General features: G+C 45.5%; 1 protein-coding gene and 1 long non-coding RNA gene across 2 annotated transcripts in view; one reads left to right on the top strand and one right to left on the bottom strand.

The window, feature by feature from the left end:
• LOC140126219 (uncharacterized) overlaps positions 1-15,143 on the bottom strand; it is a 173,943-nt gene extending 158,800 nt beyond the window's left edge. Inside the window, exon 1 of the long non-coding RNA XR_011854785.1 lies at positions 14,992-15,143. This is a non-coding gene — a long non-coding RNA (uncharacterized lncRNA). The remainder of the gene's footprint in view (positions 1-14,991) is intronic.
• On the top strand, positions 8,665-11,169 carry LOC140125836 (uncharacterized). The gene is made up of 3 exons (XM_072144711.1): positions 8,665-8,842; positions 9,750-9,900; positions 10,464-11,169. The coding sequence occupies exons 1-3, from the start codon at positions 8,665-8,667 to the stop codon at positions 11,167-11,169; spliced, it is 1,035 nt and encodes a 344-aa protein (XP_072000812.1).
• Positions 15,144-15,387: the final 244 nt, after the last annotated feature.

The raw sequence follows: 15,387 nt of genomic DNA, 5'->3' as shown, positions 1-15,387 counted from the left end.
TGAACATACTGAAAATAATGGCTTTACCTGTGGCATTTAAAGGGTTAACACCCACTATCGATGCCTGCACCGATCACGGGTGTTACTGGTGGCGTTAATCCCAAATGCCAAACCTCTTGTCGTTTGGGTCCGCTCATCCCTATTATTGAGTACAGGCTTGGTACTAGATGACTCAGAGTATAGATACCAAGTGCACCAGGAGGGAAGGCCCCGCCCCTGGAACACAAAGCAGCTCATTTGCATAAAGATAAAAAAAATTGGCTTTTTTTTTTTCCGAAATGACAAATTGTTCTGAAACGGGAAAGCTATTTTCGGAAAAGCCTATAAAAAGCACTACACGACGTTGGGTTTATTATGTATGGCGATTTTGGGGGGTTGGAGACCCCCTTTAACACGCAGCTACTGCACTTTTCCTTTATAGTATAATTTCTTCTGCGAAAAAATAAACCTTCACGTGTCTCTTCCTGGCTGTGGTGGGATCGCTCAGCGTCACGCTTACATTTTTCCAGAGATTCTCGATCACTTTTATTATTATATCGCTAGATACAGCCGCCGCTTTGTGTTCTAATCCCCCTTTTGCTGAGTCTCCAGGCAAAATATGGTTTGCGAATTAAGGGGACATTGCCAATTCTCCCAGCAAAACAGGAAACCCTTCCAAAACTGTCGAGGAAAAAAAAAAAAAAAAAAAATCAAGGAGTTGGTATTGTTTCAGCTGGCAGAAAACGGAGGAATAGACGAGAACTAAGCAAAGAGAAAAATCATTTGTTACAGAACGATGACCCCTTCAGTCTGAGGAAAACACATTCAGGATTTCTCTGTATCTGGAGATTTCATTTAGAGGGAAAAAACCTGGGAAAACAATAGCGCGGGGGGGGGAGCTGGGAGACAATGGATAATTACTAAATCCTAACATTACATAAGGGAAACTTCCTTTGTTGGCCACAGATGCCGTCATTTTTCTGAATACCCAAATTTAGAAAGTAAAAACTTTCACATAGCAAATAGTATAGGAATAACTTGTATAGTTTGTATACAATTGTATAATATATATATAATAATTGTATAGTGAGAAGAAGGAACAAGAAAGAAGAAGGAACAAGAAAGAAGAAGGAACAAGAAAGAAGAAGGAACAAGAAAGAAGAAAGAAGAAGGAAGAAGAATTCTTTATTTATATAGTGCACACAGATTACGCAGCGCTGCACAAAGCATGTCAAATTGGTCCCTGTCCCCATGGGGATCACAATCTTAACAGCCTAACAGTATGTTTTTGGAGTGTGGGAGGAAACTGGAGGACCCGGAGGAAACGCATTCAAACACAGAGAGAACATACAAACTCTTTGCAGATGTTGACCTGGGTGGAATTCAAACCCAGGACCCCAGCGCTGCAAGGCAGAAGTGCTACCCACTCTGCCGCCCTATAATTGTATAGCAACCCTACCACAGATTTTACCCCTTTCAACTAGCATTAAACCCCTCAGGTCAGGGATGAAAAATCTGTTCTAGAATTCCCTCTTTTATGTAGAATCTCACCCTTTAACCTATGAAAAAAAAAACACCCCACCCCTATTTCATATGTAAATGAGCTGAGAAGAGTCATCATGTGTCTGAAAAGAGTCACTGGAGCGTGGGTGTCACTTCAGAAGCCTCTATATTGGATTCTGTAGCAGCTAGATCCAAGGTTCTGGTGTCATTGTAAAGATAGAATTCTCCAAATTTTGTAGAGGCATTGGCCCACAGTTATCAAAACTAGTGCAATCTCTACGATGTGCAGGTTCCCTCCCCAATGTGCAGGGTATGGCAGATTATTGCTGCACGTTCTTCAGTTATCTGGCACCCCTTGCACTGCTCGGGGAGTGTGCACCATCTTCTTTTTGGTGCACCTTTAACATAGAGCGTGCAATTCTGTGGAGTCGCAGTAATAAATGTTGCGTATGGTCAAAATCTGCACCAGAAAGCCCCAATAGGTGCAGTTTGTATCTATTTCTAGCAGCCTCTAATTTGATAGCACAAGATTAGTTTTGAAAGACGAGATTCTCATCTTTACAATGACACCAGAAACATGGAGTTGCTATAGAGCTTAAAAAGTGACTTAAAGAAAAAAGTGACTCAGCTCAGTTGCATTTCATATCGGAGATTGGTGGCAGTTCAGTGTTGTAAAAGCTGGTTAGAGAGTCCCAGTAACCCAAAAAAAAAAGTGACACTAAATTTTAAGCTACAATCTTATAAGGGTTTTTCCACGTTAAAGAAAATCTACCATGATAATAAACCAGGGACATTACGCATAGAACCAGCCACAGTGCCTGTGGTAATCTTCTTATATTTGTTATCCATGGCCTCCTACTTTCTAAAATCAACTTATGTTAATGAGTCCGAAGGGCTCGGAGGGTGTTATCAGAGACTCTCAGTGCTGCAGATTCATAGGCTGCTACAATGAGCAGAACATGTCTCACCAAACCCCCTGCTCTCGCCCTTCTCCAACAGCTGCGGCAGGAAGTACAGGGGAGGGGGGGGGGGGGGAGTCCTGCTTTGCTCATTGTAACATCCTGTGAAGCTACAGCACTGAGGTACACTGGGAAGCTCTGGATATATCCACCAGAGCCCTTCAGACCTTATTAGCAACCAAAGAAGATTACCACTGTGTCACAGTGCCTAGATCTACGAGTAAGGGGTTGCTGGATTTTGTACCCCCAACTTGATTTCAAGAACTTCAGATTCGTATTTTTTGTGTAGAAAACCATTCAATTTAGGAGGTCCGGTATTACATGTCCAGTCTGAAGATACTAAGGCATCAAACCATGGCTGTGATCAGTAGGAATCAGTACTAACCAATCACAGCTCAGCTTTCCTAAATGTTAGCACCACTTGAAAACCAAAAAAATAGATAATGATTGGACATTGCATTTAGTTTCTCTCAGATGATTTTCACCCCCCCCAAAAAAAATTTTTATTTTTTATTTTTAGGAATTTAAAAAGAATTTTTTTGGCCATGCCATTAATTCCGGTTCCTTCCAGCAGAAGTTTCTCCGGGGGTTTATAGAAATGTTTCTTGTTGTTTTTCCTCCGCGTGCACAAAAGGGTAAAACTTTTAATAACAACATTCCCAGTTGCTTAGCGCCCCTCCAGGTTATTGCCAACTATGTGACACAAAACGTTAAGACGCTTAATTTGCCGCTTTGTCAAATTCGTGGGGCATTGGTTTCACATAAAACAAGGTTCCTTCAAGGACAAGACTTTGATCGGCGTTAACCCATCGCCTAGCGCCCGGGGACCTGTCAATGTCGCCTTGTGCGATCATGTACGTTGGTGGTCTTCAGGATGGTTGCTTTGGGTCTACACAGCTTCTCGCCTTGTTCAATGTAGGACGTAGTCAATAAAGCTTTATGACTTCCATGACAGTGGTCGGCAGCTGGCGGGTCACTGCTCGCGGGGGAATGCTTCACATTCTTTCTTTTCACCGTAAGGAACATCGAAAGACTTGACGACAAGATGTCAAACGGAGACAAAAAGAGTCAAGGGCGATTCAAAGTTCCAAAATATTCTTATTCTGTTGGTTGCTTTAGGAAACGAACAAATCAACTTCACAATTGTGTGAGCTCAGCTCCCACAATGCATTGCTCTCTGGTACGAGTAGCAGAATTGTACTTATTTGAGATAGGAATTTAGGTTTTATGAACCTCCAAATCTTGTGTTGCCTCTCTGTCCCGGTTGAAAGTCAAATCCAGACCGTAAGTGGAGGTTAGTTCGTATCCGTTTCCGTAGAAGTGCTCTGCGCCGTTTTCGACAAAACTCGACAAGCGTTGATTATCTGGGTTTGATGAGACTGTATCTTTTTGAGATAGTTGTGGACCCCTCTAATCTTGGCATTGGTGAGTCATAGTCCTGCACCATTTTTAGGTTCTCCCACGTCCCCACAGTCAATACCAAGCATATCCGAAAACAGTTTTCATGAGATTCCTGGCTTGTTTCTTTCAAACAATAACTTTTATAAAACTTTACCTGGCTCCCTGCCTCGTCGTCCCCTGGGCGTGGTCATAGTCGTCCCCTGGGCGTGGTCATAGTCGTCCCCTGGGCGTGGTCATAGTCGTTCCCTCGGCGTGGTCATAGTCGTCCCCTGGGCGTGGTCATCGTCGTCCCCCTCCCACATCCCTCTGCTACATTTCTTCATGCCTCCGCCTCCCTGCATACTCTCGCAGACCGAGCAAGCGATTCTAGCGCTTGCGATGTCAGCATCAGATTGCGGACATGCGCACATAGGAGTGGAGAAGCGCCGGCGATCTCCATTCCACCTGTGCATGCGCCGGGTTCAGCACAGGGTTGGTAGACAGTGAGGCGGATACAGGTACGCAAACTCCGTAGCGAGTTGCGTAGCCGCCTCAACCCAGTGCTCAACGAGTTGAAAGAACAGTTCCACGAGAGTATGAAGGGAGGTGGAGGCATGAAGAAATGTAGCGGACGGATGTGGGAGTGGTTTTTGGAGCTGTTTGTGGAGGGGGCACTTACTTTGAGCAGGGGACGACTAGTCAGGGAGCCAGGGAAAATTTTATAAAAGTTATTGTTTGAAAGAAACATGCTAGAAATCCAATGAAAACTGTTTTCGAATATGCTTGGCATTGACTGTGGGGACGTGGGAGAACCTAAAAACAGTTTTCTGGTAACAGGTTCCCTTTAAAGGTGTTTTAAAAGGGTCTTCCCAGTGACCACAGGCCAGGTATTGGGAACTGGGGTCCGTCGGTTGGGTTCCCCAGTGTGACTGATGTTAATGTGGTTCTGGAATTCGGACTATAGAACAGGCCGATGGTGAGGATACAAACAAAGGAGGGGATTTATCATTCGGAGGAGCTAAAACGGGCGGCCGGGCTGTGCACATGCAATTGTACACCGGGTCTTGTATTATTTGTGCCATTAGCCAACAATGGTTGGGCTTGCATAGTCACAGGCTATAGGGATCGTACATGCTCGGAGTGGGAGTGTCCCTCAGCAGCCCACTCCACCACCGGCTGCACCCCCCTTCATGCCCATCCACGTCCACGTCCACTTGCCAAAGGGTAAAATAATCGCAACGTGAGACCAACATCCATGTGTGTCTTTTTATATGGTGTATGGAAACTATATTTTGTTGCCCCTTTAAGAATGCCTCCCCTTAGGCACATCTCCGAGACATATGTAGACAACGCAGTAAACTGCTTCAAATCTTGAACGCATTATCCTTTTCCAGATAAAATATTTCAAGTATTTCCCTTCTTCCTTTCTTCCAGTTATACCACGCGGTTATTATCGCTGGGGAGATAGTGCGCTCAATAAAAAGGTGTTTTTGCTTTCATCCTGCGCCAACCATTGTGCTGCCGACGTGTTATCTGAAGACTTTATAAAGTCCCGTCAGCTTCCTTGAAGTTATATATACAGGGTTTAAAGGCTACTTGTTGATCTTGTTTTACTTGAAGGCACGGTCCTCGCGAAGAAGAAGTAGGACGCCTCCCTGTGACAAGCGGCTGTAAGAACACTGGCGTCTTAAAGGGGTTGGCCAAGGATTTATACTGATAAACAAGAATGGTGCCACAAACAGGGAGCACAGTGGCTCCATTGTTATTGTAGTGTCCAAAAGCTGTAACTACAGCCGCGTGACACATGCTGGTTCTGTGGCCTCCATTTATGACGGGCATAACACTTGGCTGGTGCAGGCTCAGACATTGGCCTCTCTATTACTAGATAATAGCTATCCAAATTTAACTAGGATAAGTGGCCAATCACTTTAAAGGATATCTACCATCAGTTTACAGATGGCACACGTGTCCTACTAAGAAGATCCTAAAGGATGATGTTCCTCAGGACTTCTTTTATTATAACTTGATATAACTATAAGTGTCTCATCTTTTAAATTTATTCCGTTCCGATACAAGTCTCCCCGGTCCCGCCCCAGTACCTGCACTATGCACTGTGGCACTGTATCGGAACGGGACTAATTAGCATCATGTTCCTCAGGAACTTCTTAGTAGGACACGTCTACAAATCAGTAACACTCATGGTAAATGTCCTTTAAAGGACACCTGTCATCAGGTCTGTGTCACTTGTCCTGTCACCTCTTCCTGTTGGAGCAGCTCACAAGGATCCCATCCCAGCCTTTATCTAGTTATTTCATACATTATTCATTGTAAAATCATCTATTCTTTATCATGTAAATGAGGCTGGTCACATGGTCAGAGGCAGTGATGTCACCCCTGTTACCCCTCCCCTCTCCTCCCCCTGCTCATGTCTGTGTGTAATGTATAGTAAAGCATGGCTAGTGTGTGTGCTGCATCTGCTGACATGCTGCATCTTCCTAATATACAGGTGAGAGACACAGACATCAGCTACACAAGTACCTGACCTGTTCTGCTATAACATGGCTGCCTGGAGCTGCTGTATCTCTCCTATACACACACACACAGGCTGCAGGGGGCGTGGCCACCAGCACCAGGAAGCACATCATTATACAGCCTCACATCATTATACAGGCTGTCAGTCATGCACTGGGGGTGTGGCTGTGCCTCCCACTCATGAATAGAGTGGACAGCTTGAATATGCTAATGCTTCATTGGGCATTTCACAGGTCATTTGCATACAGCTTTAGGACCTCATTGCTTAGGTTTACAGGCATGTAGAGGGACAATGAAGGGATAGAGGCAATGCTCTCTAATGGCAGTGTATGAAAATATATTTAGTTTAGGGGGGTTATTTTGCATGACGGGTTCTCTTTAAAAAAAAGATTTGCCCGTTATTTTCTATTGAAAGGAGGATTAATGATGGGTGTCCACGTCCAGGAAAATAGGAGTCTCTTGATGTAAACCATCGGGCTCTGTGCTGTATTTCCATAGACTTGGAAGGGCAAGAAAAAGCACATATTGCTCCAATTTAGGGATCAGTGAGGGTCTGGTAACAAGCACAGAGCACTTCTGGGTCATTAGCATAATTTTAAAAGTTGATCTTATAGAGAAGAAGGATGGAGGACAAATATAAGAAGATTACCACAGTCACAGTGCCTGGATCTATGAGTAAGTGTCCCTGGTTTATCATTATGCATTCTGGTGGTAGATTTCCTCTAACCTCTTAATGTATTACTGCGTCATGCGTTGGCCGCAGCTATTCGGAGAGGGCTCGCGGGCTGACCCTCTCCACAGCCGGTGAGCATTTGCTGCATATTGCAGCAAACTCCCCCCCAGTAACACCAGTGATCAGTGTTAACCCTTCGATCGCCCCCAGAAGGGTCAGCTGCAGATTTCAGTAGGCGACAGAGCCTCAGTAGGCCCCGTTGCAGTGAACTCAAGTGGCGGCATTAAAAATTCAGAAACTAAAACAGTCTCCTGTTCCCCAAAATATTCCCTAGTTTATCATCCCAAACATCCCCTCATGGTTATTTCATATAAAGTCCCCCTAACCCACTATGGATTCCTTATTTTTAGCCTTCTGTGTGCCCTCCCAGCAGCCCTGGGCCCTGGCACTTGCCCCGGTATGCCCCCAGTCCTGGCCGCACTAAAAAGCTGGCAGCACGCCATGATCTGTTTCTATGACAGCCTCGGGTCATACAAAGACCCAATTACATTTTGCACATTGTAATAGATGATGTGGTAAATCCCCATATACTGCCATACTGTAGTATTGTAGAATGTGATAGGATCAGACAACCAAGGGTTACAGTACTCTAGGGGGTCTTCAAAATTGTAAAAAAAAAATAAAAAAAATTGTAACACCCACGATTGGGGCTGGCAACAATCGTGGTTGTTAACCTTTCAATCGCCCACGGCGGTAAAAAGCCGCTGCCATATTGGCTTAGATTGATACTTCCCGTGACATCATCAGGGAGCGACAATCTGGATACAGCCCGCCGGCCCCTCCGCCAGCGCATACAGCCCGCCGGCCCCTCCGCCAGCGCATACAGCCCGCCGGCCCCTCCGCCAGCGCATACAGCCCGCCGGCCCCTCCGCCAGCGCATACAGCCCGCCGGCCCCTCCGCCAGCGCATACAGCCCGCCGGCCCCTCCGCCAGCGCATACAGCCCGCCGGCCCCTCCGCCAGCGCATACAGCCCGCCGGCCCCTCCGCCAGCGCATACAGCCCGCCGGCCCCTCTAGTGTATACTAGTATATCCCGTGAATAGGGCCTAACTTTTGTTCCTGGGGAAAACCCCTTTAAGGGGTAAAAAGGTGCCAGTGAGCAGATAATAAGCCTTTATATGGCTCTGTAACCAGAAAAAAAAAAAATCTAAAAAGATAAAGTTTTGGAGCAAGGAGTTAAAAACTGAAATGCAAAAATACAAAAAGTCTGGTCGAGGGTAACAAAACCTGTCCCCTTTGGGTTTTTTGATTCAATTAAAATCCTTTAAAATTCCATATATAAGTCACGGTAATTAGAAAATCCCAAGGCCCATCTCTATGTATTGGGCGCTCTGCACACAGAAGTATTCGGAGACCTTTGGCCATGTAAACGTCAGCACGTCTGGTAAATCATTAAGTGCTCATTTGCGCGGTATTTTTCACGTCCGTACGCCGTCCGCTGGGAAAGCACTGCTATTTTTCTCACGTTTGTGGACTATGGACTTCCGTGACATCTGTGCGTGGAGCGTTTTTTTTTTTTTACGGATGTTGCTAGGGATAAAAAGAAAGTAGATGTCCACACGACTCACTTGTGCCAACATGTCATTTGATGTCGAAAAATTGATTATTTTGGTCCAAGAGCAGCCAGAGCTATGGGACAAGCGGTCAGAATCGTATTGTGACCGCAAGAAGAGGGGCTCTGCCTGGGAGGCCGTTGCTCAGAGGCTGGTGCCAGACGTGTGGTCCACAAGTACCTCAGCGGAGAAGTCCAAACTCCGTAAGTAACGAAGCAACTTTTTAATGTCACCTTAGTCTACGCAGTTTCGTATCATTATCCTGTTTGGACTTTTTATGTGGAGTAGATTCGATTTTTTGCTTGACTCTAGAGTTTGTGTAGTCACCCCAACGTGAGGGTGCGCTTTCATGGTGAGCCTTTCTACGAACCTTGTATTGTAAGTTTTAATCCCCGTATCTGTCCCTCGAGTTTATGCCGATCCCGTTTGGGGAAATCATGTCCTTTTTTTTACCCCCTGATCCCTTTTGTTTTTTGAGACAATGGGGCACATTTACTTACGCAGCTGCTGGAGTTCATCAAAAGGGCATTGTCCGTGTGTCGGAATTCATTAAGATCGAGCGCCCCAAATCCTGCATGTGTCTCTTCCCCGCTCAGGTCCGCAGGAGTTCACCTTCTTCTTCCTGGTGCATGCAAGTGCATGTTCTTGTAACACAATTTGAAATTTTAAATCCCGCGATCAGTCCGAATCATTCGGATAGTCCGACGGCCCGCCCCTTAAATTGTGACGCATAAAAAAAGCCAGCGCAGGTGCGCCAAAAAGGGATTGGGTGCGCAAAAATCCCAGTGCATTTATGAATGATCTTTACATGGTGCCTTTCTCCATGCGCTTTTCCTTAAAGCTCTGATTTTGCTTGGATGAGGACATTCCCCATTTTTTTCCCTTGGTTTTTTTTTTTTGTGTGTTTTTTTCTATAATAACTTTTCCCCATATTTATGGGTAAATAAGCTTTATTGAACATAGTATAACAAAGAGATGGAAGACATTAGTGATGACATTGTACAGATTGTTAACATGCACAAATTCCAGCTCGTAAGCGAGTACTAACTTTTCCTATATTTACAGTTTCTCTTTTTAATTCGTTTTTTTTTGGTGTTACTTCTTTTGTAGTCGTTGGTATTCAGACTAGATGGCGTAGTTGCCGGGACCAATTTCGACGGGAGGTTTTGCCTAAAAGAGGCGACGCCAATACATCTAAAAAGAGGCCATATTTATACTTGAACCAGCTGATGTTCCTCAAAGACATCATGGAGCCCGGAACGTAAGTACTTTGTATACAATGGGGGTCATTTACTAAGGGCCCGATTCGCATTTTCCCGACATGTTACCCGAATATTTCCGATTTGCGCCGATTTTCCCTGGATTGCCCCGGGATTTTGGCGCACGCGATCGGATTGTGGTGCATCGGTGCTGGCATGCACGCAACGAAAATGGGGGGGGGGGGGCGTGGCCAAACGAAAACCCGCCGCATTTTTAAAAGAAAAAAAAAAGTGTCGCAGGACTTGCGCTTACCTTCACCAGGTATAGGCTTGTGCATTCCGGCGAACCTCGGGGAACTTTAGCGCAGCAGCGACATCTGGTGGACGGCGGAGGAACTACCTTAGTGAATCGCCGGAAGACCCGAATCCACCGCACAGAACGCGCCGCTGGATGGCGAATGGACCGGGTAAGTAAATCTGCCCCATTATTTCAGAAAAAGCCCTCACAATCGTTTTTAGGACAGGCCAATTCGTCTTTCTTTAGATGTAAAGCATCACAGTACCTCCATGATCTTACTACTCCTCCAGCCCAAAAATTTTTTTTTTTTCGAATATTCTTTGGCAGAACCTGCGACAGCCTTGTTGAGGCAGTAGAGATGCAACAGTCTGCAGAGGTGGAAGAAGCCGGTCCAGATATTCCTCCATCCTCTCGAGCTTCTCCTTTGCAGTCAATCTCTTCTCGGGGTCAGAAGAGAAAACTCTTGGCTTCGGAGGAGAATTTGGAGGACATGGCTCATCAAAAATTTCTTGAAAGTCTAATCCCACATTTATGGAAGGTTCCGGATCAGCTGCAAATTAGCACCCAGACTGCACTGATGAACGTGCTGGAGGCGGCAATACCTCCGAATAACCCTTCGGAGCTGTTCCGGGCTATAGATCATTTTCGCCTTCATGGTAAAGTGGTTGCCCCTTCTCCGACACAACCTTCTGCAGTTAAGCGACCACCACGGTCACCGATTTCACCACTTACTGTACTGAAAACGGAAGATTATGGGCCTGGGCCTTGCAAAGTAGCACCATTGGCTTTGAATGTATATTCGGGCCACCCTAACGGACCGAGTGGTCACCATCAGACGCAGGAACATGGGCAGCATATTTCACAGCAGCAATTGCAGAGAATTCGGGACCATCTTCGTCTCCGTCAACAACAGCACCTTCTAAAAGCAAGAACCTTATCACTACCACAGGAGCCACGACCTCAGCAGACACCGGCCGACCCAACGCCATCCCTGGTGTCCTCCCCCGGTTTCTTCGGTATGGGAAATGCTTAGTATTCATATATATGTTCAAAAAATGTTTAGGTTTATACTTTCTCATTTGTTTCTTATAAAGCCGATTTACAAAATGTTAAAAATTGTTTGGTCTTTTTTTTTTCCGATGGCTTGAACAATTGTGACGTTTGGAATGTTAATTCAATTCAAGGAATTCATTCTACAATGTCAAATCCAGACAGTCCCTGCTGTCATATCAGGACCAGCATGCACTGCAGGAAGGTGTAGAGCGGTCACACGTTGCGCTTTGGTTGCATTTTAAAAACGCATTACAGCTGAGATGAGGTGATTTGCCTAATTACATTACTGTTAACGTTCCGTTTACCAAATGCATTGTAAACGCATTGTTAACATTGTATTAACAAATGTAAACAGTAATGTAATTAGGCAGATCACCTCTCCTCAGCTGTTGTAATGCATTTCAAACGCAATGAAACGCAGGACAAGACGCAACGTGTGAACGCTCCCTGAGCATATTCTGTGTGCAATTTAACCCCTACAGGACTAGGTTTTTCTGGGTTTTTGCACCCGTGTGACATCACATGACCAGGGTTATATAACGAGGCGTGCACCCGTGTGACATCACATGACCAGGGTTATATAACGAGGCGTGCACCCGTGTGACATCACATGACCAGGGTTATATAACGAGGCGTGCCCCTGTGTGACATCACATGACCAGGGGTATAACGAGGCGTGCACCTGTGTGACATCACATGACCAGGGGTATAACGAGGCGTGCACCTGTGTGACATCACATGACCAGGGATAACGAGGCGTGCCCCTGTGTGACATCACATGACCAGGGATATAACAAGCCGTTTACCTGTGTGACATCACATGACCAGGGATATAACGAGCCTTGCCCCTGTGTGATATCACATGACCAGGGGTATAATGAGCCGTACACCTGTGTGACATCACATGACCAGGGGTATACCAAGCCGAGCACCTGTGTGACATCACATGACATGGGGTATATAACGAGGCGTGCCCCTGTGTGACATCACATGACCAGGGATATAACAAGGCGTGCCCCTGTGTGACATCACATGACCAGGGGTATAACGAGGCGTGCCCCTGTGTGACATCACATGACCAGGGGTATAACGAGGCGTGCCCCTGTGTGACATCACATGACCAGGGGTATAACGAGGCGTGCACCTGTGTGACATCACATGACCAGGGGTATAACGAGGCGTGCACCTGTGTGACATCACATGACCAGGGATAACGAGGCGTGCCCCTGTGTGACATCACATGACCAGGGATATAACAAGCCGTTTACCTGTGTGACATGACCAGGGATATAACGAGCCTTGCCCCTGTGTGATATCACATGACCAGGGGTATAATGAGCCGTACACCTGTGTGACATCACATGACCATGACCATGGAGCATCAAAAATAAACCAAAAACACTTGGATACAACACAGGAGGCACATATACGTGTTGTTTACAGAGACACAAAAGGATGCACCCTTGTTAAAAAACCTTTGGTTTTTTTTTTAGCACCACAAAATTAGCCGAGGTGGGTTTAAAAAAAATAAAATAAAACATCCCATTTTCTTTTCGTCACTTCCCCAGTGTTCCCTTTTCAACACATTCAGTTTCTTGCTGCATTGCCTACAAGTAGCCACTAGAGGGCAGTCTAACATTGCAAAATTTCTGAAGAAGAAGACAGTTTTGGGTTGCGTAGAGGGTGAACATCAATTGGATGGATTTTTTGTATTTTTATGAGTTTTTTTTCCATATTATATGAGCTGCGTAAGTGATAGATGCCGGATTGTGTGGGGGTCTACGGATTATTTTCAGTGTTTCACTATGGTGGCCACTACAATCAAACTCCATCAACATATGTGATTTGCATTTCCATAGTTCAGTTAAAACTGGGGTGTTACCAGAGCCCCTCCAGACTGTTACACTGTCTCACCCACCCCACTCCCTCCTACCTCTGCCTGATATAATCTCACAGTGGGGGGGGGGGGGGGGGGGATGAGAGTGCTCCTGCACAGTGTAACAGCCGGTGAAGCTATAGCACTAAGGCGCCCTGGTAACGCCCCCTCAGTCCTCTGGGCTCATTAGCATAATGATAAAAGTAGATTTTTTTTTTTAAAGGAATAATGCCATGGATGATACATATAAGAAGATTACCACAGATCTATGAGTAAGGGTGATGTCACAAATGGCGTTTTTGGTCCGTTTTTTAAGCATGCGTTTTTAGTCCGTTTAAAAACGCATCAGTTTTTTACCTTTTATTATGCGTTTGGCTGCTTACAACCCGTTTATCTATTAAGAATAAAAAACGGACCAAAAACGCCATGTGTGGCATCAACCTAAGGGCGGCGGCGGCACACGTGGTGTTTTGAACCCGTTTTTGCACCGTTTTTTTAAGCAGCTCGTTAAAAAAACGCATGCATTTTTTTGAAAACGCATCCGTTTTTGACCGGTCTTAATTTAAACAGGTCAAAAACGCATGCTTTTTTTAAACGGACTGCTTAAAAACTGTCCAAAAACGCGTTCAAAACGCCACGTGTGCTGTGATAGATTAATCCACATCTAAATTTAAAAAAACAAAAAACAAATAAGGAATTTTTAAAAAAAATTGCAACAGCATCCATGCAACAAAAACTTGAATTTTTAACCCAATATCAAAGCTCTGAGGGCGCGTTCACACATTGCGTTTTGAAACAGCAACAGCTGAGGAGAGGTGATTTGCCTAATTGCATTAGTGTTTGCATTTGTTAATGCAATGTTAACGCATGCACATGTTAACAGTAAATACATGTTAACAATGTATTTTGTAAACGCAAATGTTAACAGTAATCTGGCAAATCAACTTTCCTCAGCCCTTTTAATGCGTTTCACAAATGGAATGACAATGCCACGTGTGTCACCGGCCTCAGCTGCTGGTTTTGAATCCATTGTTGGGCCGTTTTTAAGCAGTCTGTTAAAAAACGCATCCGTTTTTTAACGGACTGCTTGAAAACGGCCCAACAATGGATTCAAAACGCCACGTGTGCCGCCGGCCTCACACTTTCAGAAATGAAGAAACGCGCATTCAAACCAACCAAACGCATGCGTCTAAAGACGCACCAAGAGCAGACCAAGAACACACCGCTTCACCGCAACCTCAATGGATGAGTTTTGTAAACGCAAATGTTTACAGCAACAAGTGAGGCAAACCTCCCCTCCTTAGGCCGGCGCCACACGAAGCGCTTTGTCTGCGCTTGCAAATGCAAACGCAGACAAAGTCGCGCCCACTGGGCCGGGCCTCGGCCCGATCGCATCGGCGTTTCTATGGAAACGCCTGCGATCGGAAACTGTTTTGCGTTAATTCCATAGAAACGCCGATGCGATCGGGCCGAGGCCCGGCCCAGTGGGCGCAACTTTGTCTGCGTTTGCATTTGCAAGCGCAGACAAAGCGCTTCGTGTGGCGCCGGCCTTAGGGTGCGTTTAAAAACGCATTGCTACAGCTGAAGGGAGATTTGCCTAATTAAACAGCTGTTAACGCTTACAGTTGTTAACACATTGTTAACGCATGCATTAACATCGCGGTTAACACATGCGTTTTGCAAACGCAGGTGTTAACAGCTGTTTAATTAGGCAAATCTCCCTTCAGTTGTGGAGACACACGTGGCATTTTTAGGCTGTTTCTGGGCCGTTTTTTTCCGATCTGAAAACGCTCTACTAAAAAAGGCCCAAAAACAGCCTAAAAACGCCACGTGTGTCTTCACCCTTAGCTGGTGTAATGGTTTTCAAAACACAATGATAACCCAAGCAAAAGCAACCTTCGACAATAGAGAGTTGCGTAATCATACCTTTGAGTTTGTTGTTAGTAGCAGCAGGATTGTGGTTTATGGATTTATAGCTTGTAGCTTCTCCAAGTGCTCTGTGGGACTTTGATCCTGGCTCTCTGCTACTCTGCCCCGGGGTAAGTGCAGTAGCAGGTTTCTGGTTGATGACCACAGCTGTCACCCACAGCAGAGGGGAAGGGAATGATCAAATCTGCACCTCCCCATTTTGCTTGCATTGCATTTCATAACGTATTGCGAAACATATTGTGTCCACAACCCTGTACGCATGCGTTAACAGAGTCTTAACCCCTTCCTACTACGCGACGGATACATCGGACGCTGAGCACGACTGCTGCATTTTAACTTTCTTATGGGAGTCTTTCCCCTATGATCGTGAAACACTGGCGGCTCGTTCCCGAT

Source organism: Engystomops pustulosus, chromosome 4 (assembly GCF_040894005.1).
Source record: "Engystomops pustulosus chromosome 4, aEngPut4.maternal, whole genome shotgun sequence".
In the NCBI taxonomy this organism is placed as follows: Eukaryota; Metazoa; Chordata; class Amphibia; order Anura; family Leptodactylidae; genus Engystomops; species Engystomops pustulosus.
This window is presented reverse-complemented; position numbering and strand designations above follow the sequence as displayed.

Coding starts and splice junctions, on each gene's coding strand:
- LOC140125836 (XM_072144711.1), top strand. CDS start 8,665: ATGTCATTTGATGTCGAAAAATTGATTATTTTGGTCCAAGAGCAGCCA. Junction 8,843..9,749: donor AGCGGAGAAGTCCAAACTCC/GTAAGTAACGAA, acceptor CTTCTTTTGTAG/TCGTTGGTATTCAGACTAGA. Junction 9,901..10,463: donor GACATCATGGAGCCCGGAAC/GTAAGTACTTTG, acceptor ATTCTTTGGCAG/AACCTGCGACAGCCTTGTTG.